Source organism: Cannabis sativa, chromosome 4, assembly GCF_029168945.1.
Source record: "Cannabis sativa cultivar Pink pepper isolate KNU-18-1 chromosome 4, ASM2916894v1, whole genome shotgun sequence".
In the NCBI taxonomy this organism is placed as follows: domain Eukaryota; kingdom Viridiplantae; phylum Streptophyta; class Magnoliopsida; order Rosales; family Cannabaceae; genus Cannabis; species Cannabis sativa.
Window position 1 is genome coordinate 49079812 of NC_083604.1, and position 18019 is coordinate 49097830.

The 18019-nt window shown below is 31.3% G+C and overlaps 1 protein-coding gene across 1 annotated transcript; it reads left to right on the top strand.

Annotated features, from left to right (window-relative positions):
• Positions 1 to 9065: 9065 nt before the first annotated feature.
• LOC115712114 (gibberellin 20 oxidase 1-B) lies at positions 9066 to 13745 on the top strand. The gene is made up of 3 exons (XM_030640348.2): positions 9066 to 9768; positions 11087 to 11408; positions 13215 to 13745. The coding sequence occupies exons 1-3, from the start codon at positions 9179 to 9181 to the stop codon at positions 13485 to 13487; spliced, it is 1185 nt and encodes a 394-aa protein (XP_030496208.2). The 5' UTR covers positions 9066 to 9178; the 3' UTR covers positions 13488 to 13745.
• The last annotated feature ends 4274 nt before the right edge of the window (positions 13746 to 18019 follow it).

Sequence of the window (18019 nt, forward strand, 5' to 3'; positions counted from 1 at the left end):
AACTAACAAATCAAAGAACACGAATAGCCTTTCAAGATTGAGCCTAATCATATCAGGATTAAGATCATTTGATCTAGGATCAACTAGGTGATATTGACTTGAATAGATATTACGGTAAGTTTAATAAATCTAAGCCAAAGTTCAATATCGGTCCCTTCCGATGCATACTCCATGCATCCAACCTGAGCTTTACTTTAACCAATGTTCTGGAAAGAACATAGCATTTCTCCAAATGCAAGTAAACTCTGTTGTAGATGTCATATCAGTAAAACCCTATGTCTGATAAATCTAGGAAACTTTATTCACATAGTCATGTTTACTTTACAATGTGTTGACAGCACAATAAACAGGATCAAGTATGTGAAAAGGGTTTCAGATGAATTTATACATTATGTACATATAATCATGAAATAAATCATGTGAACCATGCAACATTAAATGTTATTTCTGATCTATATTAATAAGTAAATCTGATTATATTGAAATGAGTTTTATTTAGGGCATAAAACCCAACATTTTACTGATATGATAATCTACAACATAGTTTACTTGCATTTGGAGAAGTGTTATGTTCTTTTCAGAGCATTGGTTAAAGTAAAGCTCAGGTTGGATGCATGGAGTATGCATCGGAAGGGACCGATATTGAACTTTGACTTAGATTTAATTAAACTTACCGTAAAATCTATTCAAGTCAATATCGCCTAGTTGATCCTAGATCAAATGATCTTAATCCTGTTATGATTAGGCTTAATCTTGAAAGGCTATTTGTGTTCTTTGATTTGTTAGTTAAGCCTACTTTTAGGTCAGGGTGATACGTACATTTTGGGAACACGGTAGTGCAATTGAGTGGGAGCGCTAGCATAAACATGGAATCTATAGCTTCTATATGGCAAATAGTAAGCAAAGGATGATCTCCTTCGAGCTTGACCAAACAAAAATAAATGGTGGAGATCTCATTTCACATAAGCTGAAATATCATTTATACGAGGTCAAGTGTTTTAAGGATAAAATACATAGTAGGGTGTTACGGTAATTTAATCCCTTTACTATGTAGATCATTCATATAGAGGATCATTGATCACATTAGGATTATAACAATGGATAACTAATGATGTGTCTATATGGTGGAACATATAGAGCATTCTATATACTGAGAGTGCAATTCTAAGTTCTATGCGTGGATTCAACGAAGAATTAATAAGTTAGTGAATTTTAGTGCTAAATTCTTGATCTACTTATTGGATGCTCGGTTATGTAGACCCATGGTCCCCCCACTAGTTGAGATAATATTGCTTGTAAGACTCATGTAATTGGTTTTGATTAATTATAATTCTCAAATTAGACTATGTCTATTTGTGAAATTTTTCACTAAGTAAGGGCGAAATTGTAAAGAAAGAGTTTATAGGGGCATATTTGTTAATTATGATACTTTGTATGGTTCAATTAATAAATATGATAAATGACAATATTATTTAATAATTATTTATAGTTATTAAATAGTTAGAATTGGCATTTAAATGGTTGAATTTGAAAATTGGCGTTTTTGAGAAAATCAGGTGCAGAAAAGGTAAAACTGCAAAATTACAAAAAGTGAGGCCCAAATCCACTAGTATAGGGCCTGCCACTTTTGTAGGAAATTTAAACTGATATTTTCATTATTTTAATGCCAAATAATTCAAACCTAACCCTAGTGGAATGCTATAAATAGATAGTGAAGGCTTCAGGAAAATTACACTAAATTTTCTACACTTCTGATTCAGAAAAACTGAGCCTTTCTCTCTCCCTATCTTTAGCTGCCACTTCTTCTTTCTCTTCCCTCTTGAATTTCGAAATCCTTAGTGTATGAGTAGTGCCCACACACAGCAAGTGATACCTCAATCATAGTGAGGAAGATCGTGAAGAAAGATCATCAGCAAAGGAGTTTCAGCATCAAAGATTCAGAGAAAGAGATCCAGGTTCAGATATTGATAATGCTCTGCTACAGAAAGGAATCAAGGGCTAGATATCTGAACGGAAGGAGTCATATTATTCCGCTGCACCCAATGTAAGGTTTCTTAAACTTTATATGTGTTTAATTTATCGTTTTAGAAAGTTCTTATTTAGGATGTTAATAAACATACTTGTGAGTAGATCTAAGATCCTGGTAAAATAATTTCCAACAGATATGTTATATGCATTTCTTACTGAGTCTGTCGACTCACAGTTCTGCTTCCATGTGTAGGTAAATGAAAGGCGAAGGCTGAACAGGAGTGAACCTGAGCTCGGGTAGGATTGTACATGTCAAAGCAGCGCGACTTGGAGTGTTCGGTCTCGGGACATCTGGGAATTGTATTTTGATAAACTTAGTATGGTTTGTTCTACGACCCTAAGTTTAAAGGGGACTGTTAAAGATACTTAGTTATTATTAAGTTTCATAGTCCTATTGTAATCCTGGTTCTGCTCTATATTTCTATCACGTGTTTCACACACTTGCACAGTTAGTTTAGTTCGTTATTTCTTCTGTTTCTTGTGTCAGTTAAGTCGGTAAGTCTGTTATGCTTACTGACCAATATCTTTGGTCTGTATATATACTATTTCTCCTGGTCTTTGTAATTAATTCTAATGAATACAGAATATGAATTTCATCAATTCTCTCTTCCGCAATATGGTATCAGAGCGGGAAAGAATTACTTTCCCTGACCGATCCTGATCCTGTCTTCTTCTCCGGTCACAGTATCGTGTTTTCCGTTCATCTTCTCCGATACTCTGTTCTGCGTTCTCCATCTCCTTTTTCGTTCTTTCCTTTATGACCAGCGAAGTTCAAGCTGAGATTCCAATGGAAAGTGAAGATCAGACCACAAGAACTGTTCAAAGTCCTTCTGCTTCTACCGAACATGGAAACCAAGACTTACAATTCATTAATTCGAAGAATCCTCTCGAAGATCCAACAAATCCTTACTTTCTCCACCATGGCGACAATCCAGGTAACGTTCTTGTATCCCAACTCCTCACTGGACAAGAAAATTATGCATCTTGGAGTAGAGCTATGCAACTTTCTGTTTCAGTTAAGAATAAAATTGGATTTCTTGATGGTTCCATCCCAAAACCATCCTCTTCTGATTTTTTCTTATACAACGCTTGGATCAGAAATAACAACATTGTTATTTCTTGGATATTGAATTCTGTCTCAAAAGAAATCTCTTCAAGTATCCTATATGATGAGTCCGCAGCCAACATATGGGATGATCTTAAAACTCGATTCCAACAGAGGAATGGACCTCATATTTACAATCTCAGAAAGGGATTGATGAATCTTAGACAGGATACCTTAACCATTGGTATGTATTTTACCAAACTGAAAACAATTTGGGAAGAATTGTCAAATTACAGACCAAATTGTTCTTGCAATGGCTGCACTTGTGGTGGAGTTAAGAAGCTCCAAGAACATTACCACATGGAATATATCATGTCGTTTTTAATGGGTTTGTCTGATAATTTCTCTCAAGTTCGTGGGAGTATTCTTTTAATGGATCCTCTCCCAGATGTTAACCGAGTCTTTCACCTTGTTACTCAAGAAGAAAATCAAAAAGGCAACTCTACTGCTGGAAACGATCCCAACACCAGCCACGCCTTTGCTTTTCAAGGTGACAAATCAAACAAAGGTGATCAACAAGGGCAGAAATCTCAAGGTTCTAAGAAAGGAAGACCCTTTTGCACCCACTGTAACATACATGGTCACACCATTGAAAGGTGTTACAAGATCCACGGCTATCCACCTGGATACAATAAAAATAACAAACCTAAAGATGCTGTTGCAAATCAAATTCAGACTACTGCAGAAACTAGTGCCAAGACAGAAGACACACACACTCTCCTCCCACAACTAAGTGCGACACAGTACCAACAATTACTCAATCTTCTTGCCAACCAACATGGTAATTTGTCTGTAGCAGATCCTTGCACTTCCACAGACACTTCTGGTATGATACTGACCTGTTCTACCTCTAAATTTTTTGATACTTCTTGGATTTTAGACTCTGGTGCCACCAGGCACATATGTAATAACATTAATCTGTTCCAAAGTATCAGTTATACCACTGCTACAAGACTTATTTTACCAAACAATGAAGTCCTATTAGTTAGGCAAAATGGCACTGTCCGTATATCGAAAAATCTCATTCTTGAGGATGTTCTATATGTTCCTAGCTTCAAATTTAATATAATGTCTGTAAGTCGACTAACCAGCAATAATTTTGTTAAGGTTAAATTCTATACTAACAGCTTTTGTATTCAGGAAAGACACCCCAAGACTGTGATTGGCAGAGGTAAAGAAAGGAATGGTTTGTACATCTTAGATGACATTGATGATGCAGCCTGCAACATTACTGTTACAGCAGATACTTGGCATTCTCGGTTGGGGCATCCCTCTCATAAACGCTTATCTTTACTTTGCAATAAACTTCATTGTAACATTGATAATGTTCATAAGAATTCTCCCTGTTTTGTATGTCCTATGGCAAAACAAAGAAAACTTCCTTTTCCCAAACATAGTGATCTTGCCAAATCTAGTTTTGATTTAATTCATTGTGATACTTGGGGACCTTACCATATCCCGTCTCACTCCAACCATAGATATTTTCTCACCTTGGTTGATGACAAAACTAGATTCACTTGGATTTTTTTAATGAAACAAAAATCCGATGCCTCCCAAATTGTCACTGATTTTTTATCCTATATTCGAACACAGTTTAAATGCATTTTTAAACGTTTTAGATCAGATAATGCCCCTGAGTTAGTGTTTAAAGATCTTTTTGCAAAATTTGGCATAATGCATGATTTTACTTGTGTTGAAACTCCTGAACAAAATGCTATTGCCGAAAGAAAACATCAACATCTTTTAAATGTTGATCCTTTCTCTAACATTGTATTTCCATCTCCACATGTTTCTGAAACTCTTGTCAATGATTTCCCTACTGTTACTTCCAATCCTGCTTGTACTAACTCAACTCCTCAGGAACAATACCCAATACAAGACACTAGCATACAATCAGAATTTCCTCCCAACGAAGACACAAATGAGGACATTTCCTCCACAAATTCTCCAGTTGCACCACCACCTACTGTCAGACGCACCAGCAGGGTCTCAAGACCTCCTTCTTACCTTCGTGATTATGAATGTCACTCGGTTTTGCAAGACAAAACCTCTACTCCCCATAATCTACAAAAATTTTTATCTTATGACAAATTATCTGACTCTCACAAAGCCTTTATTTCTCTTGTTACAGCTTTATATGAACCAGCTACCTACAATCAAGCATCTCAATACAAAGTTTGGAACAACGCTATGAACAATGAGCTCATTGCTTTGCTCAAAAACAAGACATGGACTTATGTCAAGTTACCTGCCAACAAAAAGGCTATTGGATGTCGATGGGTCTATAAAATAAAACTCAACAGTGATGGTTCTATCGAGAGACACAAAGCAAGACTCGTTGCACAAGGCTACACTCAACAAGAAGGACTCGATTTTTTTGACACATTTTCCCCTGTTGCTAAGATGGTCACCTTTAAATTATTGCTGGCCATCTCTACTATAAAGAAATGGCACACCTTGCAACTCGACGTTAATAACGCCTTTCTTAATGGCGATCTTCATGAGGAGGTTTATATGCAAGTTCCCAAAGGCTTGACTTTACCCCCTGAATTTGCTACTGAGAAGGACATTGTATGCAAATTAAATAAGTCCATTTATGGACTCAAACAGTCCTCACGCCAATGGTATCGCACTCTCTGTACTGCCTTACTAAATGAAGGCTTCACCCAATCACAAGCAGATTATACCTTATTCACTAAAGGTACTCAAGACAATTTCATTGCTCTCCTTGTCTATGTGGATGATATAATCATCACCGGCCCCAACTTGGTTTTGCTGCAACAATTACAGACCACTCTCAACAATCAATTCTCCCTCAAAGCACTCGGCACTCTCAAATATTTTCTCGGGTTTGAAATAGCTCGTGCCTCCGAAGGACTAGTTTTATCACAACGCAAATACACTCTCCAGATTCTTGAAGACAGTGGCTACATTGGTAGCAAACCCACCAAAACTCCCATGGATCCGCGTATCAAACTTGATGATCAACAAGGAGAGCCTCTTACTGATCCATCGCATTATCGTCAACTCGTGGGAAAACTTCTCTACCTCACTTTATCAAGGCCCGATATAACCTTTGCTGTCAATGTTCTCAGCCAATTCATGCCTTCCCCTAGAACTCCACACCTTCAAGCAGTTCATCACTTGCTGAGATATCTCAAAGGAAGTCCAGGCCAAGGTCTTCTTTACTCAGCTTCATCATCTCTTCAGCTCCGAGGTTTTTCTGATTCGGATTGGGCTTCTTGCCCCATAACTCGTCGCTCCACTACGGGTTTCTGCATCTTCCTTGGAGATTGCCTTATTTCATGGAGAACTAAGAAACAACCAACCATTTCTCGAAGTTCTGCTGAAGCAGAATATAGGGCTCTGGCAGCAACCGGTAGTGAGATTACATGGCTCCAATATCTTCTTCAGGATTTCCAAATACCACAAACACAACCGGCTTTTATCTATTGCGACAACCAATCCGCTATCCACATAGCCAACAATCCAACATTCCACGAAAGAACTAAACATATAGAGCTTGACTGCCACTTCATCAGAGAAAAAATTAATCATTCAAAAATTCGCCTCAGTCCCGTGAATAGCAACTTACAACTTGCTGATGCATTTACAAAACCTCTTGCTTCCACCATCTTGATGTCTCATATTAGCAAAATGTCTGTCCATAATGTGTACAGTCCATCTTGAGGGGGGGGTATTAAGTTTCATAGTCCTATTGTAATCCTGGTTCTGCTCTATATTTCTATCACGTGTTTCACACACTTGCACAGTTAGTTTAGTTCGTTATTTCTTCTGTTTCTTGTGTCAGTTAAGTCGGTAAGTCTGTTATGCTTACTGACCAATATCTTTGGTCTGTATATATACTATTTCTCCTGGTCTTTGTAATTAATTCTAATGAATACAGAATATGAATTTCATCAATTCTCTCTTCCGCAATAGTTATGCTACAGTTTCGTAAGTTAGTTAGTTATAAGTTGTTAGTTTTCTGTTTTGCTCTTTCTTCTTGTCAACTAACTTTCTATTAGTGGTTGCTTAGTCTTTTTCAGCTGATTCTCATGTATATAAAGCCTTGTATTTTCTTAAATTAATGAGAAAAACAGAGCATTCTTTCATATTGTTCATCATTTACAAACATTAACAGAGACACCCAGAGAGTATATGAAGAACTTCTCACAATTGATGTTGGACATAAAGGATATACTATAAGAGCTATTCTCTTTTGTAGAAGGGCTCATTCCATTTGGGTTGATAATATTTGACTATATAAAATCCTAATACGCTTTATTTTTTTTAGATAATAATTCATAGTTCACCTTTCGATCAGGTCCAATATTTCATTGTTGTCAAAATAAGTTTGCGGTTGAACTATAGATATAAGACCCACTCATATGGGCTGAAACTGTTTGTACCCATCAAGTTTCACAGCACGTGGCTCTTCAATACAAGTTTTTAATTGAATAAAATTTTCTGTCACTGCATGTAGACAAAACAAAACCAACTAAGCTTTTCTTTGTAATAAATACACTTGTGCAACAACAGGCTGTTCGACTTGTCATCACTACATAAACACTCCACTAAATGTTGGACATATCACATAATTACGTAGTACTCGGTCAGGACACTCTTACAAATGTTCTTACGGTACATTTTCTATTTATTTTAGTAGGAATTTTTTTTTTATTTATTTAAACGTTTATATATTATAATCATATTTTACATGGACTCCAAGACACACACACCACTTGAACTAGCCTCAAGTAATTTAGTAGGAAACATTTTTAGTTAAATAGAAATTTTGTTTTTGTTTTTTATTTTTTGAATTTCTTTTAAATAGCTTGAAAATATATCGACATATAATTTAAAGTAATTAAAAAATTGTAACAGGTGGTTGATCTTTCTTTGCATATACCACCTATATTTTTGAGTTGTTTCTCAATTTTGACGAGTGTTTATCTTGGGAATAAGCACACAGAAAAGACAAAACATAAGTGAGAAGAGAGAGTAACTTAATTATATATATATTTATAGGAGTTGCTGCGGATTTGATAATCTAATTTGTTTCCAAGAATGAGAAAGTGACTGAAAGGACTTAAGGGCGTCCACTCGTCTCTGTTGTTGGCTTCCTTACTAAACCATTCTCTAATAACTTCGACCTTCCCAATGGGCGGCCTTTGGCCTTTCTCAATCACCTTTCTTCCAATTTTTTATTTTACAACTCTATATCACTATTATCATTATTAATGTCATAATTTTTTATGCATTCACTTCAAATCCTAACTTTTAAATTATTTCAATAACTAAATTAAAAACATCAATACTTTAAATAAATTTTTAATTTTATTATTTTTGAAAAAATAAATATTCATATATTTATAAATATTATTTATTATTACTTTAAATTTTAAAATTCTTTTTATATAGAGATATTTATATACATTAAAAGCAGTGAATTTCTCCAGTCTATTTTTTAAAATATATTAACAATTTTTTTTTTTTTATTTTATAACATATTTTTACATTACATCATACATCACTTTCTTCAAATTACATCACCAAAACAACAACAATTTAAAAAAATTTAAAATTTATAAAACGGTAAAATTTTAACTATTTATTTTAAATAAAGTAAAAGCTCGAGTTAAAATAAAAAATAAAAAAATGAGGTAAAATAAAAGAAATAAAATTTTATTGATGTATTTCAAAAAAAGAATTATTAAAAGATATTATTGATGTTTAGTATTTTTTTTCCATATCATATCGGTTGTAATTAAGTATCCATCTTCTATAAGTTAAGAAAATAATTTTTAAAAATATCACTACTAAGTACACTATTATTGTCGAATAAAAACACCCTTTAAAAAAGTAGACTAAAATCTGTGCTCAAATAATTATTTTCCCTTCATCATTTAATTTTAGCTTTCTCTCTCTTCATAAAAAAAAATAACTCTCTCCCTCTCTTTCTCTCTCTCATAATTGTCTCACAGAAATATATGAATGTACATCTATAAATAGGTTGAAGTCCTCATACCAACTTTCTTCAAAATGTCTCTCTTGATGGACTCGACTTCCTCACCTCTTCTCTTATGTCCTCCTCCATCATCAATGGAGAATAATAATAAAAATCAAAATAAAAAAATTGATAATGGAGCATTAGTATTCGACTCCAACTCACTCCAAAAACAGTCAAACATACCAAACCAGTTCGTGTGGCCACACGGGGACTTAGTGGATACACAAGAAGAGCTGAACGAGCCAGTGATAGATTTACAAGGCTTCTTGAGCGGAGACGAGTTGGGTACAGCGAAAGCGGTGGAGTTAGTCAGAAGAGCTTGCTTGAACCATGGGTTTTTCCAAGTAATCAACCATGGCATCGATCAAAGCCTCATCCAAGCAGCACACGACGAAATGGACTCCATTTTCAGCTTGCCCTTAGCCAAAAAGCTCAGTATTCGACGAAAACGTGGCAGCCTTTCAGGCTATTCTGGTGCTCATGCAGATCGATACACGTCAAAGTTACCATGGAAAGAGACTTTCTCCTTTGGTTACCAAAAATGTGACGAAAACGACGACTCCTTACCTGTCGTTGTTAACTACTTCAAGTCAGTCTTGGGGGACGATTTTCTTCACACTGGGTAAGAAAAAAAAAAAAAAATACATGTGACAATCTCAACCGTCCGATCATCAATTTCTCATCCTTAATCTTATTCATTTTTCTTACAACTTGCTTTGTCCACGTCATTATATATAGTTTCTAAATATTGTATTTGTCTGTGATTTAGGTTACAAAATAAACCTTAATCGAGAAGGAGCAACACATAGCTAATCAAGTAGTTAGTTAATAATATAATCATCCAAGCGACACAGATCATGTGATTTAACTATTTCTCACCAAAGATGTTTATGACTGTTTTTGACTTAAAAAAAAGGCATGAGAGGCCCAAACTATTACCTAGCCAGCCTTCCTCTCGAAATGACTTGCTTTCTTTTTTCTTTCTTAATAAGTCATTTACCCTATCTTCGGTAGAGGAGAAAAATGGAAGAAGGAAAAGGAGAGAAAATTTAGAGATTGTTTGGTACAGGAGAAAAGATAATGGAAAGGAAAGATGGAGAGAGAAATATTAGTGAGTCACACTAAAAAATAATATGAATAAATAATAGATAGCATAAACATATAATTTTCTTTTCTTTTATAAATATATTTTATTTTCATTTCCTTCGTATTTTCTTTCCTTCAATATTTTCCATCCATCTTACTTTCATTCCTCTCTACCAAACACAAGGTTAATCCGATGAGACAAGTGTAAGTTGTAACACACACAGCTCACTAATTTAGTCACTCTCTACTTCTCTCTCCTCTCTCCTCTCTCCTCTCTCCTCTCTCCTCTCTCCTCTCTCCCATCAAGTTGAAACCCACGGACTAAGCATTTTCTTTTTATTATATTTTGGACTTGTTATTAAAAATAGCTCGGAAACTAGCCTCATTTACAGTATATATAAATAAGTATACACACAAAAAAGTACGTTCTGATTTCAGATCTTGTGACGATCTTTCTATCACGTGGTAGATTTTAGTTTGTATATCTAATCGTACAATTTACTTTTTGCTCAACTTTATTTAGGTTCCCTTTAAAAAAAAGATATCAAGTCTTATTGTCCATGAATTTTTTCCAAAAATCTTTATTTACTAACTAATCCTTTTCTTAGATAAAAAAAAGTACTTTTCTTTCCCCTTTCCTTGCAATAATAATAATAATAATAAAATATCCATTTTCCTACTTTGTCAACCACTGTTATTACATTACAATAATTTTCTATTTACTTTAGACGACAAAAACATTATTTTTTTGTCTCTAATTTTACAGAAGTTAAAAACTTAATAATTTGTCATTATATTTTAATTTCAAGGTGATCTATATCCAAACAATATAATAAAGCCTCTTTTAAAAACAGGTGGGTCTACCAAAGATATTGCAAAGCAATGAGAGAATTATCTCTGGTGATCATGGAGCTTTTGGCGATTAGTTTGGGAATTGATAGATTACACTACAGAAAATTCTTTGAAGATAGTGAATCAACAATGAGATGTAACTTCTATCCTCCTTGCAATAACTCTGGGCTAACTCTAGGGACTGGGCCTCATTCTGACCCAACTTCATTGACCATTCTTCATCAAGACCAAGTTGGAGGCCTTGAAGTCTTTGCTAATAACACGTGGCAGGCTGTAAGGCCTCGCCTTGATGCCTTAGTCATCAATATCGGCGATACATTCATGGTTGGTATTTCGTATATACAGTTTATATATACAATTTTTCTGCAAAAATATTTATATATATTTTAACTACACTAAACACAGCAATTAAGTTCCATAAAAAAAATACAGTAATTAAGACTTAATAGTTCTTAAGTTTAATATAAACTTTAAACAAAGCATTTACTTAATTATCAAAACTATGACGGTGAAACATTCATAATAGATGTTTCGTATAGACTAGTTTACACTAAAAAAATCTTACTAGTCACAACAAAATTTCTGATTAAAAGCAAAAAAATTGTGATTAATTATTAATTATTATTCTTATGTTGTGATTAAAAGGTACATGGTTAAATGTATTAGTCACAAAAATTACAATTTATCGTGACTAAATGTATTTTTAGTCACAATATTTGTTGTGACTAAAACTTAATTAATGACAACTTGTAACTAAATACTATATTTTAATTACAAATAGCATTTTGTTGTAACTAAAAGTCACATTTAATCACAACAAAAATTATATTATAACTAAAAAGTTTTCTACTAAAGTAGCAATTTTTTTTTGTAGTGTTGCTACTTATTATTATGATTTATAAGAATATATATTAATATAAAATATAAAATATACCTTAATTTTAATTGCACAATTAATATTTATTTAGTCTAACTTTAAACATTATTTATATTTAAAATTAAATGTACATTTATTCTGTATGAAAAATATATTCAATTTAATTGTGTGTTGCAGTACTCATCAAAACTAGTACTTTTTTTCCTTAAAAAATAGAAAAAAAAAAAAAAAAAAAAAAAAAAAACTAGTACTTTTTTTTTGTCGTATGTACATTAAAGAACTTTACATGTCTATAAACAAAAAATATTTTAAAAGCCCAAAAAGTAAACTTTCTATTAATCTCGAACATAATTTGTAACTAACTATACATATAATTATTATAATTTGAGTTTTAAAATAATTTGTCACAGTTTTGTGTTGTTAATTACTAATTATATTAAAATGAAACATAATATTCGGTTTGTTTGAAAAGAACCATATATGTAAAATTACTATTATTGAAATGTGTTAGCCTTCACAACCAATATGTCTATTATTATAATAAAATAAAAACTAGATGTGCATAATTAACTTTTACCTTTCTTTTTCGAAATATAACTTTGACATGATGAAAATTTTATTTTAAGTTTGTATTATGTTCCAAAAGATTATGACAATCAAATCTAGTTTTCCTCAATTAACCAGATGTGTAGTGCAATGACTAGGGTATAGGGGGTGTAATTTGTGGGGCAATGATGCCTTTATTATAATCTTCAAATGTGATAAGATGTGATCATATATAATGCTCTTTGAAAAGACTAAGTGATAAGTAAATCACACAAACGTACAATAGAACTCCACCTGCTCATGTTTCCGGACTGTAGCTGTTTTGAAAAGGAGCTGAAATGGGTCAATAAGGCCAAATCACTAGGATGAGATTCGAGCGAGATTTTGTGATATAATGTAATGGCTATGAAATAATTCTACCAGTGTACTCATCCATATGTCATTAAAGTAGTAATGTATCCAATAATTGCTTCTCTGTGCAAAAGGAAAAATAAAAAAAGAAATGTTGTACTCCAAGTTCTAAAAATACTTGCATTATTATAGGTAACAACACTGTAGTGGCATGAAACTGTTCTGTAGACTGTATGTGCATTTAATTATTATTTATTTATTTTTGACAACATATGTATTTATTTAGATATATTTAATTATATGAAACAAGAATTATTCATCCAACGTTGGAATTGAATATAATGATTTATTTGTAGGCATTGTCGAACGGGAGATACAAGAGCTGCCTCCACCGAGCAGTGGTAAATAGGTATAAAATTCGGAGGTCATTAGTGTTTTTCGTAAGCCCAAGAGAGGACAAAGTGGTGAGACCCCCAAAAGATCTGGTTTGCAGAGAAGGGCCAAGGAAATACCCTGACTTCACATGGTCAGATCTGTTGGAGTTCACTCAAAATCACTACAGAGCTGATGTTGCTACACTCCAAAGCTTCATTCACTGGTTACTATCTTCAAAGCAAGCCCGCTTTTAATTAATTATTCCTTTTGGACTTTTCTTTATTGCACCTCCATCATCCCACCTTATACGTACTCATCTTCTCTCTCTCTCTCTCTCCCTCTGTACTATATATCATATATATCCCTAGTTTCTATCTTGTATGTGTATATAAATATGGATATATTATATTAAATCGAAGTTTGCAAATTGTCTAACACCTGGGACCCATACGTGTTTAGTGCGTTTTGGGATTGTGTATCAACTTTAATGCATATGGATTATGGTGTCAAAATTTTTTACTCTTTTGGTGGATATTAATTTGTTTACTGTGCAAATATATCATTTCTCAAATTATTCTCAACAATTCATCACTCATGAAATTTTATTCAACTGATTGCAAGTTTATTACAATAGTACACATAAAAAAAAAATTATTTTAACTAGAACAACATTACTTTTTTTTTTCAAGCAAAATATACTTTTTACTGTTTTTAGTATATTAGCTCAAAATGGTATTAAGCAGAAATAAATTTATAAATACCACACTACTGGGCTTTTAGTTTCTTTTTTTTCAACCTATTTTATAAAAAAAGAAGTTAAAAGGTGTAAAAATATCCGCATTGATATTTAGAAACGGTTTTTTGATAAAAATCATAGGTATAAAATTTATATATATCTATATGGTCAGTTGGGGTTGGGGGAAAATTGAGGGTTTTTGGTTAACCCTATGGCGTCGGTTATTTGGTATTAACCGACGCCATAGGTGCCGCCTTTAGTCAACACGTGGCACTTATGGTGTCGGTTAATACCAAATAACGGATGCCATAAGGTTATATATCAAAACCCTTGCTTCGTCTTCCTCATTTCACCATCTTCTTCAGCACGAAGAACATCCACCATAGCAGCCTCAAACCCACGAAAAAATCCTCGCCAACCACCACTGTAATAGCCTCATTCTCCCTCATTTCTTCACCATTTTACTTTATTTTTGTCTTCAATTCTTCTATTTTCAATACCTAAACCTACACTGTAAAAAAGTTTAGTTTTTTTCCCCCTCTATATATCAAACCGAACTTATTATAAAAAAAAAGTGGTAGTATAACTCCGGCCACCGATTTTAGCGGAGAAAACGTTGAATCTCAACCTCCATTAAGGTATAAATATGATTTCTATTCATTTTAGAGTGATTTGCGGCGTAAATACCTAAGTTTATCTAATGGTTGCAGTTTAATACCTAAGTTAAAATTTTGACAGTAAAAATACAATCTGTTACAGTTTTGAACGTTCCGTAGGTACCTTACCGTTTTCTGCCACGTTGAGTGACAGATGGCAAGACACGTCATTTAAAATAATGACACATCATCAATATTAAATTTCCACATCAATTAAATCCAAAATAACTAAAAAAAAAAAGTTAACAAATACTGCAACCAGTAGATAAACTTAGGTATTTACGCCGCAAATTACTCTTCATTTTATTGAGGGTTGAGATGCAAAATGACCCTAAATTTAGAAACTAAGTTAGTAAATGTCCACTTTTTAGAAAAATTAAGAAAATGGCAAAATCTAATAAATTAGCTAATAAAAATTATAAAAATACATTTATCACATATTTTTTTTTAAAAAAATATATATAATAATAAAATTGAATTATGTAATTTTTTTAGTATTGCATATTATTATATTGTAACAAAAATAAATAAATATATTAGATCATGCAAATATATACAGCAGTATTAAATATATCGTAGTACTGAAAATTAATATACCTTAGTAATAAAATTATATACCACAAAAAAATTGTAACAATACTAAATTAATACTCAAAAAATATATATATCATGCTAAAAAAATTATATATACCACCATTAAAATATGAATACATACCAAAAAAATTATATATAATAAAATAGAAACTAAGTATCATATTAAATAAATGATATATGACAAACAACAAAAACTATATACCATACAAGAAAACGTATATACCTACAATAAAAAATAAACAAAATAATATAATATTATTAAAAAAAATTATATATATCATATTAACAAAATTATATATCACCTTTATGTATACTAAAATAAAAACTAAACATGCATTATCTAAAATAAAATGATATACTATACAATAAAACTTATATACCATATAACATAAAATATATACCTTACAATAGAAATATATATAATAATAACAACAAATAAAAATAAAAATATATAGGATGCTAATAAAATTATATATCATGTCAACAAAAGCATAAGAGAAAATAGAACTTAAATATTATTTAAAAAAATTATATACTGTATAACAAAAAATACATATACCATTCACCAAAACATATATACAAATAATAATAATAAAAAAATATAGATTACTAATATATATATGTATGTATGTATACTATACTAACAAAATTATATACCACAATTAAAATATATATACCATGACCATTGTATATAATAAAATAAAAACTAATTAAATATTATTTAAAATAAATAATCAGACAATCAAAAAATATAAAAATAATAATTAAATATATATAGCATGGCAATAAAATTATATACATACATTAATATATTTTTATTATGCTAATAAAATTATATACCAATATTATACATATCATAATAAAAAATAATAATCATCTAAAAATAATAATATACTATACAACAAAATAGAAATATACCGTACAACAAAATCTATATACCAACAACCCAAAACAACTCATAAAAAATTAAAAAAAATTGACATAACTTTTAAATAAAAAAGATTTTAACAAAACTAATATAGATATATCATAATGTTTAAATAATTTACTTCTAATTCTAAAAAAAATAAAAAAATAATGATTTTAAAATGAGGACATCTACTAACATAGTGTTATGATTTAGGGACATTTGTTCTATTTTTTTAAAATGAGAGCATAAACTAGCATAGTCCTATGATTTGGGGCCATTTACTATAATTTCCCTTTTATTAATGTACATTGGTATTATTTCGTTTTTGTAAAATTTTTTTGGGATTTTTTTATTTTATTAATATTATATTGTGTGTGTTATAGGTAGCCGGATTTTTGTCGCAATTTGTCGCCAAATTGTGTTTATAAGATAAATATTTATTAACTTGATATATAATATATATGTATATATTTTATGTTTTATTATTGAATATGTGTTTATATATATTGTGTGTATATATATTGTGTATATACTATTTGTGTATTTTGTGTAATTGTATTGTATATATATTTGTTGTGAATAAGAATGAGGTAGTAGGAATTTAATTAGTTTAGAAATAATGTTTTTAAAATTATGATAGTGTGATATATAATTGATTATATATGTATATGTTATTTTTTAAAAAAATTAACTATAGAATTTGGTAACTAGTAATTTGTTATATTTTTTAATAACTAGTAAGTAATTAAATAATTAAAATTCTAATTTGGTTATATATTGTATTATATTGTAGGTTGTGAGCTAATTTTTAAGGTTTGATATATTTCGGTATTGATCGGATTTTAACGTGATATAGGTATATACATTCACCAACTTTTTGTTACTATAATTAATTATTAATTCATGCTTAGTGGAGTTTGAATATCTTAAATATTCATCCGTACTGAAGTAGGTTCTGTGAATACATGTACTGTGGTCGGGTGACTGGATAAATTTTGTATTGTTTATGTTATTTTGTTTGTTCTGTATTGTTATATTTTTTTTTATTTGTTACTTTAATAGGCACTTTTAAAATTTTTAAGAACGTCCAATAACAACTATTATGTTGCCGAAATTTCGGTAGAATTAGAATAAATTTTACTAAAAAAATATAAATATTAAAAGAAAAGTACATAACATAAATAACTAGTTAATTACTCGCTAGTTGTAAGAAATTAGGTGACATAACACATTTATATAAACTTTTCAATTATAAATGACAAACCAAACAAATGAATAGATTCACATTAGGAAAAGTCATTCCAATTCTACCAATATTCCAATCAACTAAACACTACCCTAATTAGTTAATTACAACTTTTACAACATAATATTTCGTATTGATTACTTGTTATATAGCTAACTTTTAATTTTATTTGTTAATGGTGTAGATATGGCCAACTCAAGTTCAAGATCACATTCAGACCCAGAAGCAAAGTGTCCTAGGCCGATACCTACACAAGGAGCTACTCAGATGAATGAAATATCCAAGTTGATGGACCAAGAAAAAGAGTGGAACTCAGGGTGAATGACAAAGGACTGTACTGTGGCAAAAACTACTCTAAGCTAGTATCGAGTTTAGGAGTTAGATGTCGTCAGAAGATAGGGTTATCCTATAAAAATTGGAAAGAAGTCAACCTTACACTAAAAAATAAAGTGTGGAAAGATATACAAGTCAGCGGTTATTTGTGAGAATTTTGATTTGTTTTTTATTAATTCAGATGTTAACTCTAATCGTGTTTGTTTTCCTTCAAACTAGACGGATTTTATAGTGCCAGATGAGTTCAAACTTGATTGTCTGATCCTTGCTGGGAAGTTAATGAAATACTTCAAGAATGGAATGACAAAAGA

Bases quoted from the DNA above. Each gene is read 5' to 3' on its own strand.
- LOC115712114 (XM_030640348.2), top strand. From the start codon at position 9,179: ATGTCTCTCTTGATGGACTCGACTTCCTCACCTCTTCTCTTATGTCCT. The intron at 9,769-11,086 runs GTAAGAAAAAAA...TTTTAAAAACAG, and splicing joins GACGATTTTCTTCACACTGG to GTGGGTCTACCAAAGATATT. The intron at 11,409-13,214 runs GTTGGTATTTCG...ATTTATTTGTAG, and splicing joins ATATCGGCGATACATTCATG to GCATTGTCGAACGGGAGATA.